This window comes from Mytilus edulis, chromosome 5 (genome assembly GCF_963676685.1).
Source record: "Mytilus edulis chromosome 5, xbMytEdul2.2, whole genome shotgun sequence".
Taxonomy (NCBI): domain Eukaryota; kingdom Metazoa; phylum Mollusca; class Bivalvia; order Mytilida; family Mytilidae; genus Mytilus; species Mytilus edulis.
The window spans coordinates 22,802,086-22,822,499 of record NC_092348.1 but is presented as its reverse complement, the minus strand read 5'-3'; the positions used below and the strand labels follow the sequence as shown (position 1 = coordinate 22,822,499).

The window sequence follows — 20,414 nt, the reverse complement described above, 5'->3', positions numbered from 1 at the left end:
ACTGTATGGGCGTTTCTTATTGTTGGATCCCATTTGATGACATAATTTTGCGAGCTTTTAGATTATCCTAAATAAGACGAAGATATATGGACGTAAAATTTTGCAAGCCAACTTTTATTTATCAAAAGAAATAATTCGTTCAAGGCGTAATCTATTGATCATTTTAACATAGGTAGGCATTATAATATTATGTGTTAATATGTTTAGACCAAGCGTTAGCAAGATATTAATTACTGACAAGTAGAATTTCTACCCATGTTGCAAAGAGGATAGGGTATGGCACGATATACTTATTTCGATTCTGAAGAAAGCTTTGAAATTGTGTACTTCTAAACGGACCTAAAATGCACGTTCAAAAGGCAACACTTTTGATTTGAGGAAGCCAAAAAGTTCTAAGTCTTTCCCTGACTGCCCTTCAATAAATGCATAAATGATTAAATGATAGTAAATGTATTGGTTACATAGGGTATAGTATAGTAAATTATATTAGCTTAACTCTTTTGATATATTGATATGGTAACACAATCATACCACATCTTCTAACTTTTTCTCTAACAATCATCTTAACATGCATGCTTAAGGAATAAATGTAAGTGCATGCTATAAAGTATAATAGTTTTAAATATCAGTTCAATAAGGCTTTGAACATGTACTATAGCATTTGCAAAATGTCTACTTCCTATTTCGAAATGTTTCCGTTTAAAATATATTTTAACAAGACAGATTTGTATTGCGATAACATCTATAATACATGTATAATGACTCACATATTGCATTTCTTCCTAGGGACAATATTCAGATCCGTGTTAACGTAGCTTTTATAAATTTATGGGTTCAAAACTAAACAGAACCGTATTATATAATGAGTCGAAACAGGGTCCTTTAATTATTAATTATTGCAATAGACAATAGTATAAATCAGCATGGTCATGAATTCATCGATTTTCTAAACGAAGCAAAGTTTTGTGTTTTAAATGGTAGATTCGCCGAAAATGACAATTTCACTTCTATTTCACGCAAGGGAAAAGCTGTTGTTGACTATAGTGCATCAGCTAGTCTTCAAAAGCGGTCTAGTTAAGGAGTTTGTGTTACACCCCAGGGTACCGCGATTTTTTTGGATAGAATTCAACTTCATTATCTTATTGATAAAATACAAGGTGTTAGACTAAAAAAAAAGTGTCCAAAAGAGGTTTAAAAACGTCCCTTTCAATGGTCCCCTCATTTAGCTATCACGACTAAGTAATTTTTAATTAACATTTTCAATATAAAGCGATTAAATAAAATTAAATTATAGGTTTAAACAACTAAAACAGATATAAAACTATCATATTTAATGTAACTCTGAAGATGTTTTGTTTTAAAAAAATGTTTATTTACAATACAAACAGTCCGTTTTTTTGGGTTGAAATTAAGGCTTATTTCCTCTTTGCATACAGAAATTCGTAATGCAATTGTCCGTTTTTGTAAATTAAAATTTAAAATTGACTGGTATGCAATGTTTAAACTATTTGCAGTATTTATATATCGTCTAAAATATGAATTATTCAATAAAACATATGTACGTGCAAATACTCGTGAAATACCGGAGATCATCACATTACCGTCTTCGATTCAGTCGATAATATATTCATACCTGAGTGGGCACACATACGCACTTTAAGCTTATTAATTTGCAACTGAAAACAAACATTAAATTGACGAGTATGTTGTTTTTGTGAGACACATTATTTTATAAAGTAAATGTGTAAAAAAAATATTTATGAAAAAATGAGAAATAAAAGTATTTTTTTGCGTTCTGAAAGGGTGCACTCTATCGAACTCAATAAAGGTGTGCTTGTGTACATTTTGTGTTTAAGCTATGTCGTGATTGAGTTAAGATTATTAAGTCATTTAATCGACAAACATTGCTTTGAAAGAAGGTCAAATAGTCATTTGGGAAATTTGTTAAGACTTTTTACTTTCTTCGACACAAAACTATGTCAATTTGACATATCGTCTGGTTACTATTTATTTGCTTTTCGTAATGTATACATTGTTCCTTATTTGATAGTGTTTTTTTCCCATTTTCTTTCCTTCTTGCTCAGATATATTGCTTCACTGTTGAATGAATTTAGTTTTGCTTTTTTAATTTTGTACATATTGTCAAATGATTTTGTTACTTTGTTTGCATTCATTTTTTTGCAAATGACCGTCAAACCTATTCCCGATACATGTCAGCCTATTTGCTTCATATGCAAAATATCCATCCTGATACGCATGAATATCTTTCATTTGGTTGTTTTTTGTGTTAAAAGAAGCTCTCGTGGATTTTCCAGATCTCCTGTTGCCCAAACAATAGAGGAAACATTGAACAGAGATACAAAAACAAGAGGTGGCATTGTTGGTTTCAGTTAAAATCAAAGTTTTACTAAATGTTGGTTGTTAAATGCACATGAAAGAGCTTCAATATCATTAAAATTTCGAGATTTGGCAGGAATTGTTAACCCTGAAACATCCGCACAAAAAGAACTTGAAAAACTCAAATGAAGCGAGAAGAAACTGACTATTAAAATTGGTTCAGACACTGCAAAGGTGGACAAATCTATTTGAAACATCTAAGCAGTTATCTGGCTTTTTTATGTACTGTTGCGTCTTCGGAATTAAAGTGCGACCTTCCAAACGCGTATGAAAAGGGAAAGTCGGCATCAGAAAATGTCATTAATGAACGGCTTATTTAAAAGTCAACCAATATCTTCAAACTAATCAAAAGACAATCATTGCTTACATTTTCAACAAAGGAAATAAAAGGTTAACAGTTAATGGGTGATAAGAACAGCATCACATTGAAAGCAGATAAAATAAAATTGCAGCCTGCATGTCATAGCCCAGACAAGACAGTTGGATATACGAGAGGTTATCCGGTTTGAATTATGTCCTCTTTCATGGTCTCTTGCAAACGTTAATAATACACCTGTAAAGACAAATAAATCTGTCCTAGGTTGTCTTTAAGAAAAGGACGTTAAACAAATGCAAGCCATTCCTGAGGAAAGCATGGGGATATTTGATGGTATGGCAGTTATTCAATCTTTTACTAGGATACCAAGTACTTTTTCTAATTTGGCAATTGTTGTTTAATAAAACACCCTTTTAGTTTCAGAAAGAGCTCCCCGCATTGATTTTGTCACTGATCGGTATCCCACAATATCCATTAAAAATTTAGAACGGGATCGCAGGTCCTTGGGAGGTCAAATCATTACGACAATTTCTAGATCAAAACAATCTTGTCCTCGGTAATTGAAATTTTTTTTGTCAGTTGGTAGACTAAGACTAATACTATTAGTATAATAGTCCCATTTTATTTGTATCATATGGTAGTATGTGCCACAAAATATATGTTGAAAATGAAATAGTGACAATTATAGAATGCATTGAGCTTCTAAGCATACAGGGAGAAGCCGACACAAAGATGTTTCTTCATGCAAAACACGTAGTTGACAAAGGTTACGATTCCATTGGTATAAAATCGTCTAACACGGATGTGGAAGTATTGACCTGCTATTTTCAGAATTATATCAGTTAATATTATTAATTCGTATATTTTATCAAATTTGATTCGTTTAGGGATAGTCACATGTTAAACTATATTTTCGAAGGTAGAAATTAATAATATAACAAATATAGCCTTTGTATGAGGTCAATACAGGATATATCGACCCAAAGAAGTCCTCAGTCAATATACTTCTTTCAGGTCAATATTATACAAATATAGCCTTTGTATGAGGTCGATACAAGGATATATTGACCTGAAAGAAGTATATTGACTGAGGACGAAGTCCGAGGTCGATATACTTCTTTGGGTCGATATATCCTGTAATGACCTCATACAAAGGCTATATTTGTTATATTATTAATTTCTGACCATATTTGTATCAAAATCGTCATTTAGGTTTGTTGGAATTGTATAGATATTACATTGTCTCCTTGACAATAACAACTAGTCTATTTCATTTACTTTTTTTTAGACATCTTTAATTATGTATTTGAAGATTTTTTTTGTCAAATAATCGATCACAGATATCATGTGTTTCAAAACGTTAAACAATATCCTGAATTCATTACATGACGTCACAAAGTATATTGGTTTTTAGATATTCTAAAAATAACCGTGCAATATGCTTTTTGCAAGTCAATATATGCGTTTTGCTATCCGCCGTTTTCTCTCTACCTTCGAAAATATAGTTTAACATGTGACTATCCCTAAACGAATCAAATTTGATAAAACATACGAATTAATAATATATCCTTGTATCGACCTCATACAAAGGCTATATTTGTATAATATTTTTATTCCAAATGAAGATTAATAAATGTGCAATTATCATCTACGGCCCCCAACAAAAGATGCAATGTTAAAGCAGATCAAGCGAGCCAACTTTCAGGCAAAGATTTGGAAATCTGCTCTTGTTAAAAAAACTTTAATATAGATCTTGAAACCCTGAAAGTTCTTTTATTTTTGTAGTACTATGTGATGTACATTGCTTATGTTTGTGTTTGTCATTGATTGATTCCATGTTTTTTCCCTTTCTTACCTTTGAATTTTGTTCAACTGCCTTTAGTTACTTGATGCTCTATGTTTCAATGTAAAAAATATACCTTTTTATCAAGAAAACTAGTATGTTTGCTTTGTTTCATTCAAAATCATGAATTTTGGATATTACCCTCCCCTCTTTTTTCTTGGTCCTATACGATTTAAAAATTAAATAAAAATTAGTCTCCGTATTAACAAGATATGATTTGTTCAATTTGATAAGAGAAATAGTACCGAATACTTGGTTACATTTTCTTTTTTCTGTATATATGGGTTAAACAAAGATTTTGATATACTCTTAAATAAGACCCCTTTTAACCCCTTTTGGACACTTTTTCAAAAGTCTAACACCTCTTAAAATATTCTTCAGACATTACTCTTTGGATTTATACAAAAACATTGTGGTACCCTGGGGTGTAACACAGAACTGAAATTTTACCTTACCAGCTGATGGACTACTATTTTTGTGTTCCGCATGACTCTCTCAGTAATTATGATAACTTTAAAGTGCTCCCAATACAGAGTATTGTGGACATGCATAAACTTCAACCTTTGATTGGCGAAAGGTCAAAACTACCGGACCATTCAGTGATTACATGTCATCTTAAACATACGGTTACTGATTTGATAGACGAAGCGCAACCGATTGATCCGTTATTTAACCGTACTCGTTATAGACTAGACAGGATACCAGGCGACTTTATGTCAAGTGAACTGAGACGGCTAGCAATAGTCAATATTATTGATCAGATAGAGCGAATTAGAGAGACCCAAGAAAATATTGACATGATATACAGTGATTTGTGCAACGTGATTGTCGCTGAAATGGACGAAAAAATACCGAAAGCAATGTCAAGCCCATCAAAAAAACGCTTTAGACATACAAAACCGTACTGGAACGATACATTAGCTACAGCATGGAATAAAATGCATACAAAGGAGAAAGAATTTCTAAAGTGTACTGGCAATAGATATACAAAAACGGCAATAAGAAAAGATTACGTTGATACACGAGACAAATTTGATAAAATGTTAAGAAAAGCGGAACGTGAATATAGAAGAGCGAAAGCTACGGACTTTGAATCGATATCTGTAAATAATCCGAACGAGTTTTGGGAGAAAATAAGTAGACTTGGACCTAAAAGGGATACATCTATTCCAATGGAAATTATTGACGATAACGGGAATTCTGTACGAAAAGAAGCTGATATTCTAGAAAAGTGGCAAACGGATTTTTTCAACTTATATCATGGTGGAAATAGTGAACAGTTTGACAGCGATCATTATAATCGATCAAAAGTGTATAAAATTTTATTAGAACAAAATATGAATGACCCTTTATATGAACCAAATGCATTCATTAACGGTAACATAACACGTGAAGAAACCAGTGACATAGTGATGCACGCTAAGAACAAATCTGCCTGTGGTCATGATCAAATACCATACATTGTTTTGTATGGAAAGCCACATGGGACCCCCCGACTCCGTGCATGTTTTGTTTAGTACTTTCACGGCCGTGTAAGATTACCGAACCCGTGAATGTTTTTTCCGATTCCGCGAATGTTTTGGACCGACTCCGTGAAAGTTTTGGACCGATTCCGTGAAAGTTCCTGACCGACTCCGCGAATGATATAGCCCGACTTATTTAACAAACTCTCTTTAAACGCAATGCCAGTTGACATACTCGGCCGTGCAAGATAGATGCCGACTTTGATAACTTTATTTCAATTACATAGCACATTCGCGGCCGTGTAAGATTGATGCCGACTTTGATAACTTTATTTAATTACATAGCACATTCGCGGCCGTGTAAGATTGATGCCGACTCTGTAGTAGTTAATTTGATTAAAACGTTAGTAATTAGTGATGGTCGCGGCCGTGTAATACATTCCATAAATACAATTTATTGCCGACTGTGTCAATTTCATACATATCATTAGCGATCTCCATGGAATCATTAAAACCATTATAATTATATAATGCATAATTATTTTGTATTATTCGCTACTTGTCATTGTATTAATATGTATTTGACAATTTTATTCTTACCTCTTATAGTTTTTTAATATTTGATCTAAAATTTAAAATAATTTAGAAGGGAATTTTGTTGGGGGTGGGGTTCTTTGTTTATGTAAACGGTATAAAACGAGAATATATGCGGATTTTTTTATGTTACTATATTGACAGTACCGCCCCTAATTTTGATAACTTGCTCCACATGAATACAATATAGAATTAATTGCATAACAGTGTGGTCGACAGTAAAACGTTTGTAGGTTGTAACTTGTTTGTCAACGGCTATGATTTTATGCTCACCCAGTCTGTCAGAGGCCTTCCAGTGGGGATTGAAATATTCACTTGTTACACATTCCGATACATAAAATGAAACTTTCTTTTTACAAAGCTTGAAAGGAATTTGTTTTAAATATTTATTATAATCATCACATACAACCGTGTCATTTATAAGAATAATAATGTTCAGAGATGATATTATTTAATAATAATAAAAAAAATAGGTTTATCCATTGTAAAAAAAACTATTAAGTTGATGGGGTTAATTCACAAAATATCTCATTGATTAAGAGCACAGCTACTTCTACGGTGTGATCATTTAAGAATGGCCTACTATTTATTCAATGCGTATACATGTGGGTTTTGTTTGTGAAGAGTTCTGGATAATTAAAAAAAATCATTTGATTTCTTTGTTTAATACCATAAAACGATTCATTCTTTCAGATATTTGTCACTTTGCCTTATCTTCAAGTCCAACACAATTTCTCACGTTTCTTACAAAACTTATATTCTTGAGATGTATTCTTTTGTTGAAAAAAAAATGTATAGATATAGATAGATATAGGAAGATGTGGTATGAGTGCCAATGAGACAACTCTCCTCCCAAGTAATAATTCATAAAAGTAAACCATTATAGGTCAAGGTACGACCTGCAACACGGAGCCTTGGCTCACACCGAACAGCAAGTTATAGAGGGCCCCAAAACTACTAGTGTAAAACCATTCAAACGGGAAAACCAACGAGAAACGAAAAACACATATGAACTACATAAACAGACGACATCATGCATTGTAACTTTTAAAGCCAATTAAGTAAAAAAAATAATCTGAAAGAACGTGCGATATCATATTAGGAAAATTGATGGTCAAACCATAACAAAAAATCAAGTAAAGAATTTTAAGTATTCAACCTTTATAGCTTGCTGTTCGGTGTGAGCCAAGACTCCGTGTTGAAGGCCATTTTTATTTATTTTCAAATTACAAAGGTTATTCCTGATTAGTATTTTTAATTATTTTATTTAGGCGTTTAGAACCTTTGGTGACCTCACAGTTTAAATTTCTATGATAAGTACGTCGTGAGCAGTTGGCATTACAGACGAACGTTCACCTAATTTTCCCCAGTCAATGAATGGCCATAGCTACACTGTTATGAATTTCATTCTATTAGATGTTCTTTTTTTAGTGCGGATTATCTTTTTTCTTTTGCTGTTTTATAATGCATGCATACAATTAGTAGCAGAACCAGGAGACAAGTTTAGCAATTGTTATAGTTTCACGAAAAGAACTGTCTATCATTTTTTCTTTTGAGGATACAAATATCATATATAGATATTCATTATTCCTACTAGAAAATATAACTATTTCAAAGGTTTTAAAAGTATGTTCCTGTTGATTTATCCTGTAAATGGGTTTACTCATTAATACTATCTCATAAAAATTAAGAAAAGTCACCAAGAAATAACTTGTTCAGTATCAACAGAATATTTTTTCATATGTAAAGATGTCTGATAATATATCGTTCGAGAAATACGAGTCTGATAGAGGATAACTTGTCATCGTTGTCGAAGAACATAAATTTCGTCAGGCATTTGTTAGAGAAATTAGATGGAGATACACAGATATTCGAGTTGTTCTAGGCTTTTAGATTATTTACATGAAACTAATACTCAGAAACTAGAAAGACAGATTTTGAGAAAAGCATGCAAACGAAAAAGCAACTGGTATGTTATCTGAGCAACCTCCTACAATAATTAATATTTGAAATATGTTTAACCTCCTTCGTTCAACTATACATAAAACAGAGAAAGAAGGAAGCTTCATCCAGTTCAACAAAAAAATCAATCCGAATTTCACAAATTCTTGATGATATTTGGTGTTGCAACAAACAAAGATGATTCAGCATATTTTATGTATTAAAATGACTTTAAAATAACTCTGCCAGGCGGTAAATTGATGGTCCTATGCATGGATGAAGGAGGAGAGAAGTCCATTATTTAGTTGATATATATAAGTAAAAATAAATAAATTCATAAAATTGGCGCAATTAGATGTTGTTTTTTTGGCGCAAATGATACCTATAATTTTTAAATTGGAGTGGCGCAAAAGTAGCATTGGCGTAAATAAGTTGTGGCGCAAATGAGTTCATTTTAGGCGCAAAAAAGATATCGCCCATCAATAAAACCCATATTATAATTGATATTTAAATGTGGAAGTATATTATTCCATTGTTTAGAGTTTAATAAAGCTAGAATTAACTATTTTATGTTATTCTTGATTCACAGATTCAGCTACGAGAAAGTGCATAATAAATTTAACAAATCGGTTCTAGTAAATAAGAAAACATTATGTAACATTGCTACATAAGTGTTATAAAATAGGAAATATAACATAAGTATGAGTTATGACAATTTCCGCTAGATTTGTTTATAAAAACTCAATTATTTAAAAAAAAAAACATGTTAAAAAAGGTTACAGAGTAAATAAATTTATGTCTGAAGATGGAACATATACATTCTGTATGTGCCTGCATGTCCCAAGTCGGGAGCCTGTTCTTCAGTGGTTGTCATTTGTTGCTGTGTTACATATTTAATTTTCGTAAATTATTTTGTACATAAATTAGCCTACCGTTAGTTTTCTCGTTTGAATTGTTTTACATTTGTCATTTTTTGGGCCTTTTATAGCTGACTATGCGGTATGGGCTTATATCTATAAACTTGACTTGCTTAAGCTTGATTCGAGTGTGAGGAGCCGTTATCCAGCTTGCTTTCGTCAAGCGTAAAACTGTCTTAGGAAGGGGGAAAAGACCAGTAATAATTCTTATATGATTTGCACATTAGAAAATACGTTAATATGATCGGTCGAGAGGGCTTCCGATAGTTGATACGACGTTTTTTATTTAAGAAATAATTCATGGAAGCCATAGATTTGTTGGAAATTTACACGCGGCCTGGGCCGTGATATTCGAACTTTATCCTGATCTCACTCCCAAAAAAGGTTCACATTGTGGTTCGCGGTATACATATATCGCTCGTACAGTAAAAAAATGTGTAAGGGTTCCGCGGAACCCAGTGTCTCGCCTACTTTTGCTGTTAATCACACACTCATCAAAAATGATGAAAAAAATCAATAAAATTATTCCTCTCGATACTATCTTTTGATTGTCAGAAGCTTCTGTCCAAGTTTGGTAAAAATCCAGGCTAGTTTAAGAATCTTAAAAATGTTTTAAATACTTTAACTGCAGACTGTATGTAATGTTGACTGGAAGAAAAACTAAGTCCATTTATAAGTAAAATACGGGAAAAATGGAATTTTATTTTTACAAAATTTACTTCTGGATACTATCTCCTGATCATAAACAAGCTTCTGACCAAGTTTTGTACATTTCCAGGATAGTTTAAGAAAGTTATCAAAAATTTTTAAAACTTTAAACACAGAGTGAATGTAATGTTTCCTGGCAGAAAAAACTAAGTCCATTTATAAGTAAAATACGGAAAAAATGGAATTTTATTTTTACAAAATTTACTTCTGGATACTATCTTATGAACACAAACAAGCGTCTGTCCAAGTTTCGTACAATTCAAGGATAGTTTAAGAAAGTTATTAGAATTTCAAAAACTTTAACCACAGAGTGAATATTTGTGGACGCCGCCGACGACGCCGACGCCGACGGAATGTAGGATCGCTATGTCTCGCTTTTTCGACTAAAGTCGAAGGCTCGACAAAAAGAGAGCGAATAAACCCTGACAATGAGCGAAAAGAAGCACCGGACGCTTCACGTGTTGACCAGATTCTTGTTACCCACCAGGAGCACCTGGGAACATCCCCTACTTCATGAGGTGAATTTATATGTCTTTATGCTTTTATGTAGTGTCTTAATACTGTTGTTATTCTTTTTTGTCAATATCGAATTTTGGCATAGCGTTAAAAAAAACTCTTAAGAGCCTGTGTCGCTCACCTTGATCTATGGGCATATCAAACAAAGGATAGATATATACTCTCCAACCTTTTAGATGAGAATAGACTTCATGACAAAAATCTCTATTTTGTTTTATCTTGTATTACTGATCTTTGAGTCTGTTTAGTTTCTTTGACTTTATTAATATTAATATTTTTATCAACTTTGTATTTACATTGTATCATAGATCAAATTTATTCGTTCAGTGTATGTTCATTGTGTTACTACGTTTTTTTATTGAGTTAAGCCATTCCAATTGATATTTTATAGTGTGTCTTTCTATGTTGTCATGTTACACTATTGTTTCAGATAAGGGAGAAGGTTTGGTACCATTAAAACATTTAATCCCGCTGCAATTTTTTGTACCTGTCCTTAGTCAGGAATCTGATGTTCAGTTGTTGTCGTTTGTTGATGTGGTTCATAAGTGTTTCTCGTTTCTCGTTTTTTTTTTATATAGATTAGACCGTTGGTTTTCTCGTTTAAATGGTTTTACACTAGTAATTTTTTGGGGCCCTTTATAGCTTACTGTTCGGTGTGAGCCAATGCTCCGTGTTGAAGACCGTACCTTGACCTATAATGGTTTACTTTTATAAATTGTGACTTCTATGGAGAGTTGTCTCATTGGCACTCATACCACATCTTCCATAAATCTAATAACAGAAAATTCCATAGACATCTTTATACTCGCCAAATATACTACTTTGTTTAACTTAGTAGTTATTGATAGACAAATTCATACTCTTGAAACTGTCCCATGCATATGACATTATAGGTGTTGTCTTGGAAACATCTAACTTGTAATTGGTCATTTGTATTCATGTGATTGCTGAGGGAACATGTGATATTTAAGTTTGTTCCCACATCACAATTCATTAAGTTGATATCTACACGTGAATTATATTAACAGGACGAGCCATTCAAGCATTTTGAGGCATTATATTTTTTCCCCATATCACAATTTAAAATATGATATCAATAATATCCGTATGAGGGTGTGGATACGGTTTACAAAATAGAGAATAATATGCTAATAATATAGAAATGAGAATAATTGGCGCCAGATACAAAAGAAATGAGAATAGTGGAGTGCTAGAAAATAAAACGAATAATGGGATGGTAAATCATGAAGAATAGAAAGGGATAGAGAGAAAAAAAAGTCGAAAAAGTTAAAGAAAACAAGTATGAAGACTCTAATCCAAACACTCATGTACACTTCATTTAAATTTGTTTTTATCATTTCAAGAAGAACTATTTAGATCACTAATGTAGTTTATAAAATAACCAGAGCCGGCTGCATTCTTGCAATGTTCAATTTTGGCATGTTACGTACTTGAATGAATTGAATGTTAAAAATCCATTCAGACATTATAACGAAAAGGAATTTACAAAATATTTCAATAAGTCAGTTCACATTTTTCGCGAAGTCTGTCAAGAACTTTCACGGAATCGGTTCATAACTTTAAGGTAGTCGGAATTAAACATTCGCGGAATCGGTCAACAACTTCACGGAGTCGTTCCAAAACGCGAAGTCGGTCAACAACTTTCACGGAATCGGTTCATAACTTTCACGGAGTCGGTATAAAACATTCGCGGAATCGGTCAACAACTTTCACGGAGTCGGTCCAAAACTTTCGCGGAGTCGGCAAAAACATTCACGGGATTCGGTAATCTTACACGGCCGTACAAGTACTGTATTATTACACTGTAAAACTTGCACGGAGTCGGGGGTCCCGTATGGCTTTCCATAGTTTTGAAGAATCCCGTAATAATAGATGCCTTGCATAATCGTTTTCAGTGGATTTTCGATACTAGTACTATTCCGTCGATCTGGCGAAAGTCGATTATTTGTCCTATTTTGAAAGACTATAATACGGACGCTAGAGATCCTATGAATTATCGAGGTGTTAGTTTGTTATCATGTATCAGTAAATTATACAGCGCTTTAGTTAATAAGAGGATTGCGAACTATTTAGAAAACAACGATAAATTAGTTGACGAACAAAACGGCTTTAGGAGAAACCGCTCTTGTGAGGACCATATTTTTACATTGAATAGTGCAATTCGAAACAACGATAAACTTTTTGTGGATTTCATTGACCTAAAAAAAATGCTTCGATTTTGTTGACAGAGAAATGATGCTTTATAAACTGTTAGTTAATAATATAGATGGTAAAATCTACAACTCTATAAAGAGCATTTACAACAGTTCCGAATCTTGTGTTAAACTGAATGGAAAGTTAACTGACTGGTTCCCCTGTACAACTGGTGTAAAACAAGGAGACAATTTATCGCCTACATTATTTTCAATTTTCATAAATGACCTAATAGCTGAGCTGAACGAATTGAATATTGGCATTGACATCTCAAACAGGAAATTATCGGCCTTACTTTATGCAGACGATATAGCTTTATTGGCTAAAAGCGAAAACGATCTACAATTATTGTTAGATAAGCTCGGGGACTGGTGTAAACGCTGGAGAGTCTTAATCAACACCAATAAATCAAAATGTGTTCACTTCAGAAAATCAAAATGTAAGCAGACTGGATCGGACGAAATAAACTCGAAGTTGTTGACCAATACAAATACTTGGGTGTTATATTTACATTTAACGGAAATTTTACCACAACCGCCGAAGCACTGTCAAAAGGGGCTGGTAGAGCACTTGGAAAAATAATTTCTAACATTCACTCATTTAAAGAGATTGGAATAAAGTCATTCGAAAAACTATTTTACTCGTGTGTGGTGCCTATACTAGACTGTGCATCCGGAGTTTGGGGGAACAGAAAGTTTCAAGCCATAGAGAACATCCAGAACCGAGCTATACGTTACTTTTTAGGAGTTCATCGTTTTGCCCCACTTCTTGGTATTTATGGGGATATCGGATGGATCCCGTGCCACTACAGACATTGGGCTAATATTGTGCGTCTCTGGAATAGACTTGTTCAATTTGATGACAATCGCATTACAAAACAAGCCTTCAATCACGACTATGAAAAATGTAAAAATAATTGGTGTTCTGATTTCAAAGCTTGGTATAGTGGACTATTTTGAGCACAAGGACGTTATAAGTATGACTTTGTTCGAATCCATCTTGAAGGATTACTATAACTGTTTATGGGCAAATGACATTGTGAAAACTCCAAAGTTGAGAACTTATGTGAAACTAAAGGCTAATTTTGGAATAGAAACTTATGTTAAATTAAATTTGAACAAAACTGAACGATCTTTCCTAACACAGCTGAGATGTGGAATTCTTCCTTTGAGACTAGAGACGGGTAGATATAGCGGCGAAAAACCAAATGAACGCTTATGTAAGTTCTGTAACAGCAATTCCATGGAGGATGAGTGTCACTTTATTCTCCACTGCTCCTTATATAATGACTTGAGAGAATCTACTTTTAATGATATATTTTCGGGCAATGAACTATTAAATATGACAAACGATGAAAAAATTATCTTTTTGATGACAAACTACCCTAGAAAGCTGGCTAAGTATACAGTGAAAGCGTTCCGGCATAGACGTGAAGTGTTATATACTTGAACAGTTTGATAAACATTAAATTGCAATTCCAGTTGACAGTATTGATTGTATTTGACTGTAATATGAAAATGTAAAAAGGTTACTCCATGGGTCAATCTGAATATTTCCAGTTTCTTTATTATAAATATTAATTTATTATGCATTCAACTTGACATTTACTAAATCGATCTTCTAATAGCTTCATTTTTATGCCCCACCTACGATAGTAGAGGGGCATTATGTTTTCTGGTCTGAGCGTCCGTTCGTTCGTTCGTTCGTTCGTTCGTCCGTCGGTCCCGCTTCAGGTTAAAGTTTTTGGTCGAGGTAGTTTTTGATGAAGTTGAAGTCCAATCGACTTCAAACTTGGTACACCTGTTCCCTATGATATGATCTTTCTAATTTTAATGCCAAATTAGAGATTTTACCCCAATTTCACGGTCCACTGAACATAAAAAAATGATAGTGCGAGTGGGGCATTCGTGTACTGAGGACACATTCTTGTTTTTATATAAGTTTGAATTTTTCATTATTAATTAATTTTGCATTCAACTTGACATTTATTTTATATATAAGTTTGAATTTTTCAGTATTAATTAATTATTTTGAAATTTAGCTTAATATTACCTTTTATTAATTTGTTTGAAATCCGTGATAAAAGAATTACGTTTTATGATTTGAAAGTGACTTATAGACCCAATGGGTCGGGTGTATTTTATTGTGTATGTAATATATTTGTACTTTACTGAAATGTGATTACACATGTCACTATAATAAACATTTACTTACTTACTTACTTACTTATTACATGACCCATTTCTTTGATTCCATGCACAGAAATGCAAACAGTGAGGTGCCTATAAATACTATAGTCGTGCAATTTCGTTGTTACTGTCTCTCTTTCCATACGTTTCTGTAAGAATATTGTGCAAAATTTAAAGAGAAATTTAACAAATTCGAGGCATAGTTCACTCAATTCACCATTTTAATATTCCTTTTTACTTATTTCATCATTAATCTAGAACGGTTGTAGAAAATATTACATCTCACAATTGAAAATAAGTGTTATGCGTATGTTCCCGACCATATGAGTATTTGGACCGTACGCATACGGTCCGGACCGTATCGTATGCGTATACTCGTACCGGACCGTATGCGTATACTCGTACGGTCCAACCATACGCGAACGGTTGGACCATATGATAGGACGAACTACAAAAAAAAAAAATGTACATGTAAACCATAAATGTTATTGGACATTATGGGTTAATTTTAGAAAAACATTTATCAAAATCTATAGATTTTACAAATTAATTTTATCACATTTAGGTGAATAGCGAGAAATATATCATCAACCCTACACACTAATCAGGACAAATGCTATCAACAACTAGTATTATTAGAGTAGCAAAGCTAAGTACTGCATTCATTCTGTGCATTTTTTGACACGCTTTTATCACATTTTCGACGGATTTGTTTTATATAGTTTTTGTCCAGTATCTTTGACGGTTTGTGTTGTAAAGTTCCTAAATATTCTAAAATCTTTTCTTCCAACATTCCGACAACTTCAAATTCAGTGAGCATGATTACATATCATGTATTACTGACAAGATATATACAGGAGCTAAATAGATGAAATTAAGGAACTTTTTTAAATAGTTAAAATATTAAGTTTTTATTTCATCAACAACTAACTTTTTTAGATTAATTAGAGATTTTAGTTATGTTGATCAGTAATAAACAATTGTATCTAATAAACTTGACCAACATCTTAAATAAGCCAGACTTACGCGTATTAGTATTTTAAAGAAGTACGCATACGGACCAGACCGTACGCGTACGGTCCAAAAAAAATCATATGTTCTGGAACATGAATGCATATTCTTCAATATTCTAAAAACCAACAAAAATATCTACAGAAATTCTAAGTTTGTCCGCCACCGTACCGGATATTATCTACTATATACTGGGGTGGTTTTGACACATATTAAAACTACCAGTCTAAACAATCATTAGGAACAAGCGCTGCGGTCGTATTATATGTTAAATGGGTGTTTCTTCAATGATTTTTTACATTTTTTATTATATATTTTCTTTGACTCCATTTCAGATGATGGCATATGCTATTTGGAATGGAAACTGGCAACACCAGATAGCTGGGATATAGATGAAATCAAGGAAACCTTGGAAAATTTTTCATCTCTGATGGGCAAATTTTTCCGAATAGAGTTTGTTTACAAGGGATCACTTGTTATTCAGACTTCAGCTCAGCTAAGTTTCTTGCAAAACGACGACGAATTTCAACTGGCTGTTGAGTCCTTTTTAAAAGATTTCCTTGACATTTGTAATCTTGATACGGATACCAAAACCATTGTTAAAGTAAAGATTACGATATCCAATGAGAAATTTGAATCAAGTGAGTAATGTATCAAAGCTGCATCCTCTCCCTGCTTTTGGATTCCAGTAATCACGGTGGGTATGGTTGTCCTGCGAGAGAACGTTCTGTGCTGGTGATTTGGTCCTGTCAGGTGCTGGTGGGTCCTGATTCTGTGCTAGTGGGTTTGTTTACATTGTATCAGAACGGCAATAAAACAACCGTTGTGTTGCTTAATTTTTCTCTGATACATGTACGTCATTAGTACCATTCAAAGAATATTACAACAATTTTTTATTGCAAAAGTCGTGCAAGTTCGCAAAACGAAATTGTCCTGACGATGTGCTGGTGATTAGAAAAACGGTCCTGGTTCTGTGCCTTTATATTTTAGTTAAAAGTGGCATATATTCAAGATCATTGATGCTGTACTGTTATTGACTAATTAACTGTTGTTTGCTTTCTTGAAATTGACATTGTTGTGAATCTGTTTCCTGTTATTGAGAGAAAAAAATACCCCTATTTTTTATTGTTTTTTTAAATTAATCTTATTTATTGGCCTGTTAATGGAACCCTTCTTGCCCGCTTTTAAGATAAGAAAATATGTTTACGATTTTCGGGATTACGATCATTTTGCAATATCACCAAAATACGTTGCAATTTATACAATACTTATATAAAGTAGATGATGTGGTATGTTTGTTGTCAATGGACAAATTTCCATACGAAACCAAAGGAAGTATTGTTAACACTATACGTCATCGTACGACTTTCAACAATAACCCATAAAATAAAAATGTAAAAAGGTTTTGCATAAAAATAAAGAGCAAAAATATAGAACAAAGGACTTTCTGAGTGTTTGAATCATATGTCTTTAGCAGCTTAAAACACATTTGTTTGTGAACAATTTAGTGCTGACTATAAGAATGACAATAGTATTGCGGGTTTGTTTGTTTTGTTGTTTTTTTTGGGGGGGGGGGATGGGGGCCGGTGAAAGTTTTAAGCTTGAAATAGTTTTCCGTAAGATTTAAAAGTTGTATTTTAAAAGAAAAATGTATCTTATAGCTATTTAGAATCACTTGCTGTATCTGTAAGATTTTTTCAACATAATTTTTTTGTCTGAACGGTTGTCAGGTATTTTTTTTTCGAAAGTTCGATAGAACACTAAAAAACATTTCACTATTTTATGAAAGGGCAGACTAGAATATTTCAGAGAATGAAGACGAGATAACCTAGAGAACACTAACAAAGCTAAGATTTCTTAGCTTTTTCATTTCAAAATTCCAAAATAAATAAATATTTTTGATAAAGAATTACGAGGGAGGAAGTGAACAATATGTCCTACTTTTCTATATTTAAATATTGTTATGAATAAAAATCAAATGTGCCTTAATTCTAATTGAAAATGAGTAAATGGAAAAAATACCCTACTAAAATACACTTTTATTTTAATATTGGTAATATCACTAAGCTTTTCTAAGCTTTTAAGTTTTGTGTGTCATACTCACCTTCTCTGTAGTAATGACTCCTTACTAAGATATTTCACTTCATTCATTTTTTTTTTCTGCATTTTTTGATATTGTGAATTCTTAGTATTATTATATTAAAATGTAGCCTTAATTTATGTTTAAAAAACTGAATCTAAAGCCAGATATATCAAACATTTTTGTTTCCATCTATCCGTTTACACAGTCAGAAGTCTACTTCGTCAAAGTTATCTCCCCATTACGCCAGTTCATTTTCACAATCCTAGAAATGGAAGCCATTGTAGGGATGACGCGCTACCAATATTGCTCTTGGAAACCGATAAATTTATCCATATTGCACCATTACGATCCTTATATGTCAGTTGTATTTTAAAGGACAAATGTATCAACTAGCTAATGAGCATCAGTTAATAATCTTGTCTGCATTGATTCAACTTAAAACTATTGTCTGATCGGTTGTCAGGTAGAATTTTTCGAAGATATGCATTTTCATCATCCAACTTGAAAGACTGTCGTCAAGTACTTTCAGTAAAAAAAATAGCTATTCGAACACACCTTCTCTGTTTTGTGACTCATTAGATAGCTATTTCACTTGACCCATATATTTCATCTTTTAGTACTGTAATTTTTGTGTGTTATAAAGTCAACCTGTAGCTTTAATATATAAAAATGATAGAATCTGAAGCGAGACGATGTATGAAATATTCTTACTTTGTACGATATCAAGACAAAATACTCAACTCAAACACGCCCTAACATAAAAAGGTGCACTCGATTTTCTCTTTTCGATACAATTGTTACCCATTTTTTTTAATTTTTTCTTCAGTCACATAATAGAAGGGCAGACACGAAAATTACTGAACTAATAGATTGATATGTTTTCCGTCCGTGGTAATTTTTTCATAAAAATCGGAGGTTATGCATTTTCTTCATCCAACTTGAAAGATACCCATGTCGTCGACTTGATATCTAATTGTTTTGCTTAACTATAATGTACTAGATAAATTGAAAACTTATGCAAATGGTGTTTTTAAAATAAAACACCTCGTAGTTGAGAAGAAAATTGCAATTTTGTTTGTTTCTATTAACTTTTAAAAAATTTGTCACTACAGTTAACATTACAGTAAACATTTAACTCCTTCTCTAACATAGAGCTTCAATTCTTTTGTTCTATTTCAACCTGGTTTCCGACTGTACAGGACTTTAACAATCAACGTAAACACGCCTTGAAAGTAAAAAGCGTACTCGGCTGTCTGTAATCGACCATTTTTAGACACCCTCCTAAAAAAACAAGCCGGGGGTGGGGGTTCAGAGATGCAAATTAAGTACTTAGATCAATATTTTATCTTTTCGTGTATGGTTTATGACCCTTCTGTGGCCTGTCAATTACGAAATGTGCAAACTACAATTGTATCAAAACAGCACAGACAATGAATAATAGAGATATCATTTTGTACATATATCAAGAGGAAACTTCTTGCAAAGCATTATTATTTATAGTTCATTATTGTATTTGGTAGAAAAAGGGAATTTGGTGAAAATAAAATCACTAATTTTGTAGAAAATTCACAGACTTTTGTACAGAGATTTTTGTTATGTTAAGCATGGGATCAACACAAGGATACATTATTCTTAAAAATCTTTTTAAAAGTATTTGAAACTACCGTTTGCTTTGTTAATTGTGCCTTCAATTTCAAAAATTAAAATATCTCGTAGCTTCATACTACCAATTGAGTATAAAACAAGTATATAAGTTTAAAAAAGAAATTCTTAGATTAAACACCTACATTAAACTTTAATAGGTCATAACAGTTTAAAACAATACAAATCTACACACACACACAAAACTGGCTTGATTTCAACTGGTTATCAACCCGAATCGCTATAAGATCATATATAAGCTCACCTGTGTCGAGGGGTCGTGTGAGGTTGATGTATTGTCTTGGCGTCCGCAATTACAAAAAGATCTTTTCTGAAATTACTTGACCAAATGTTACCAAATGATTTTTCAAGAGTGAATCTTGGAAAAAACAATATTCATTAACAAACATGACCACTGTCTGTTAAAATGTATTCGAGTTTTTAGTTACAGCCGATTCCATTGAGTATGTAGGCAAACGCGGGCAGGTTAATGCGGTTTCAAATCGATTTTTGCTGATTGCATCGAAATTTCATCTATTACGACATTTTCGAAACTATGCGAATTTTGATTGGCTCAATCA

General features: G+C 32.8%; 1 protein-coding gene across 1 annotated transcript in view; it reads left to right on the top strand.

Annotated features, from left to right (window-relative positions):
• Positions 1–20,414, top strand: part of LOC139525436 (uncharacterized) — a 55,164-nt gene that overhangs the window by 13,196 nt on the left and 21,554 nt on the right. The window contains exon 3 of the mRNA XM_071320762.1: positions 16,445–16,750. Coding sequence (XP_071176863.1) covers positions 16,445–16,750 — 306 coding nt within the window. The remainder of the gene's footprint in view (positions 1–16,444; positions 16,751–20,414) is intronic.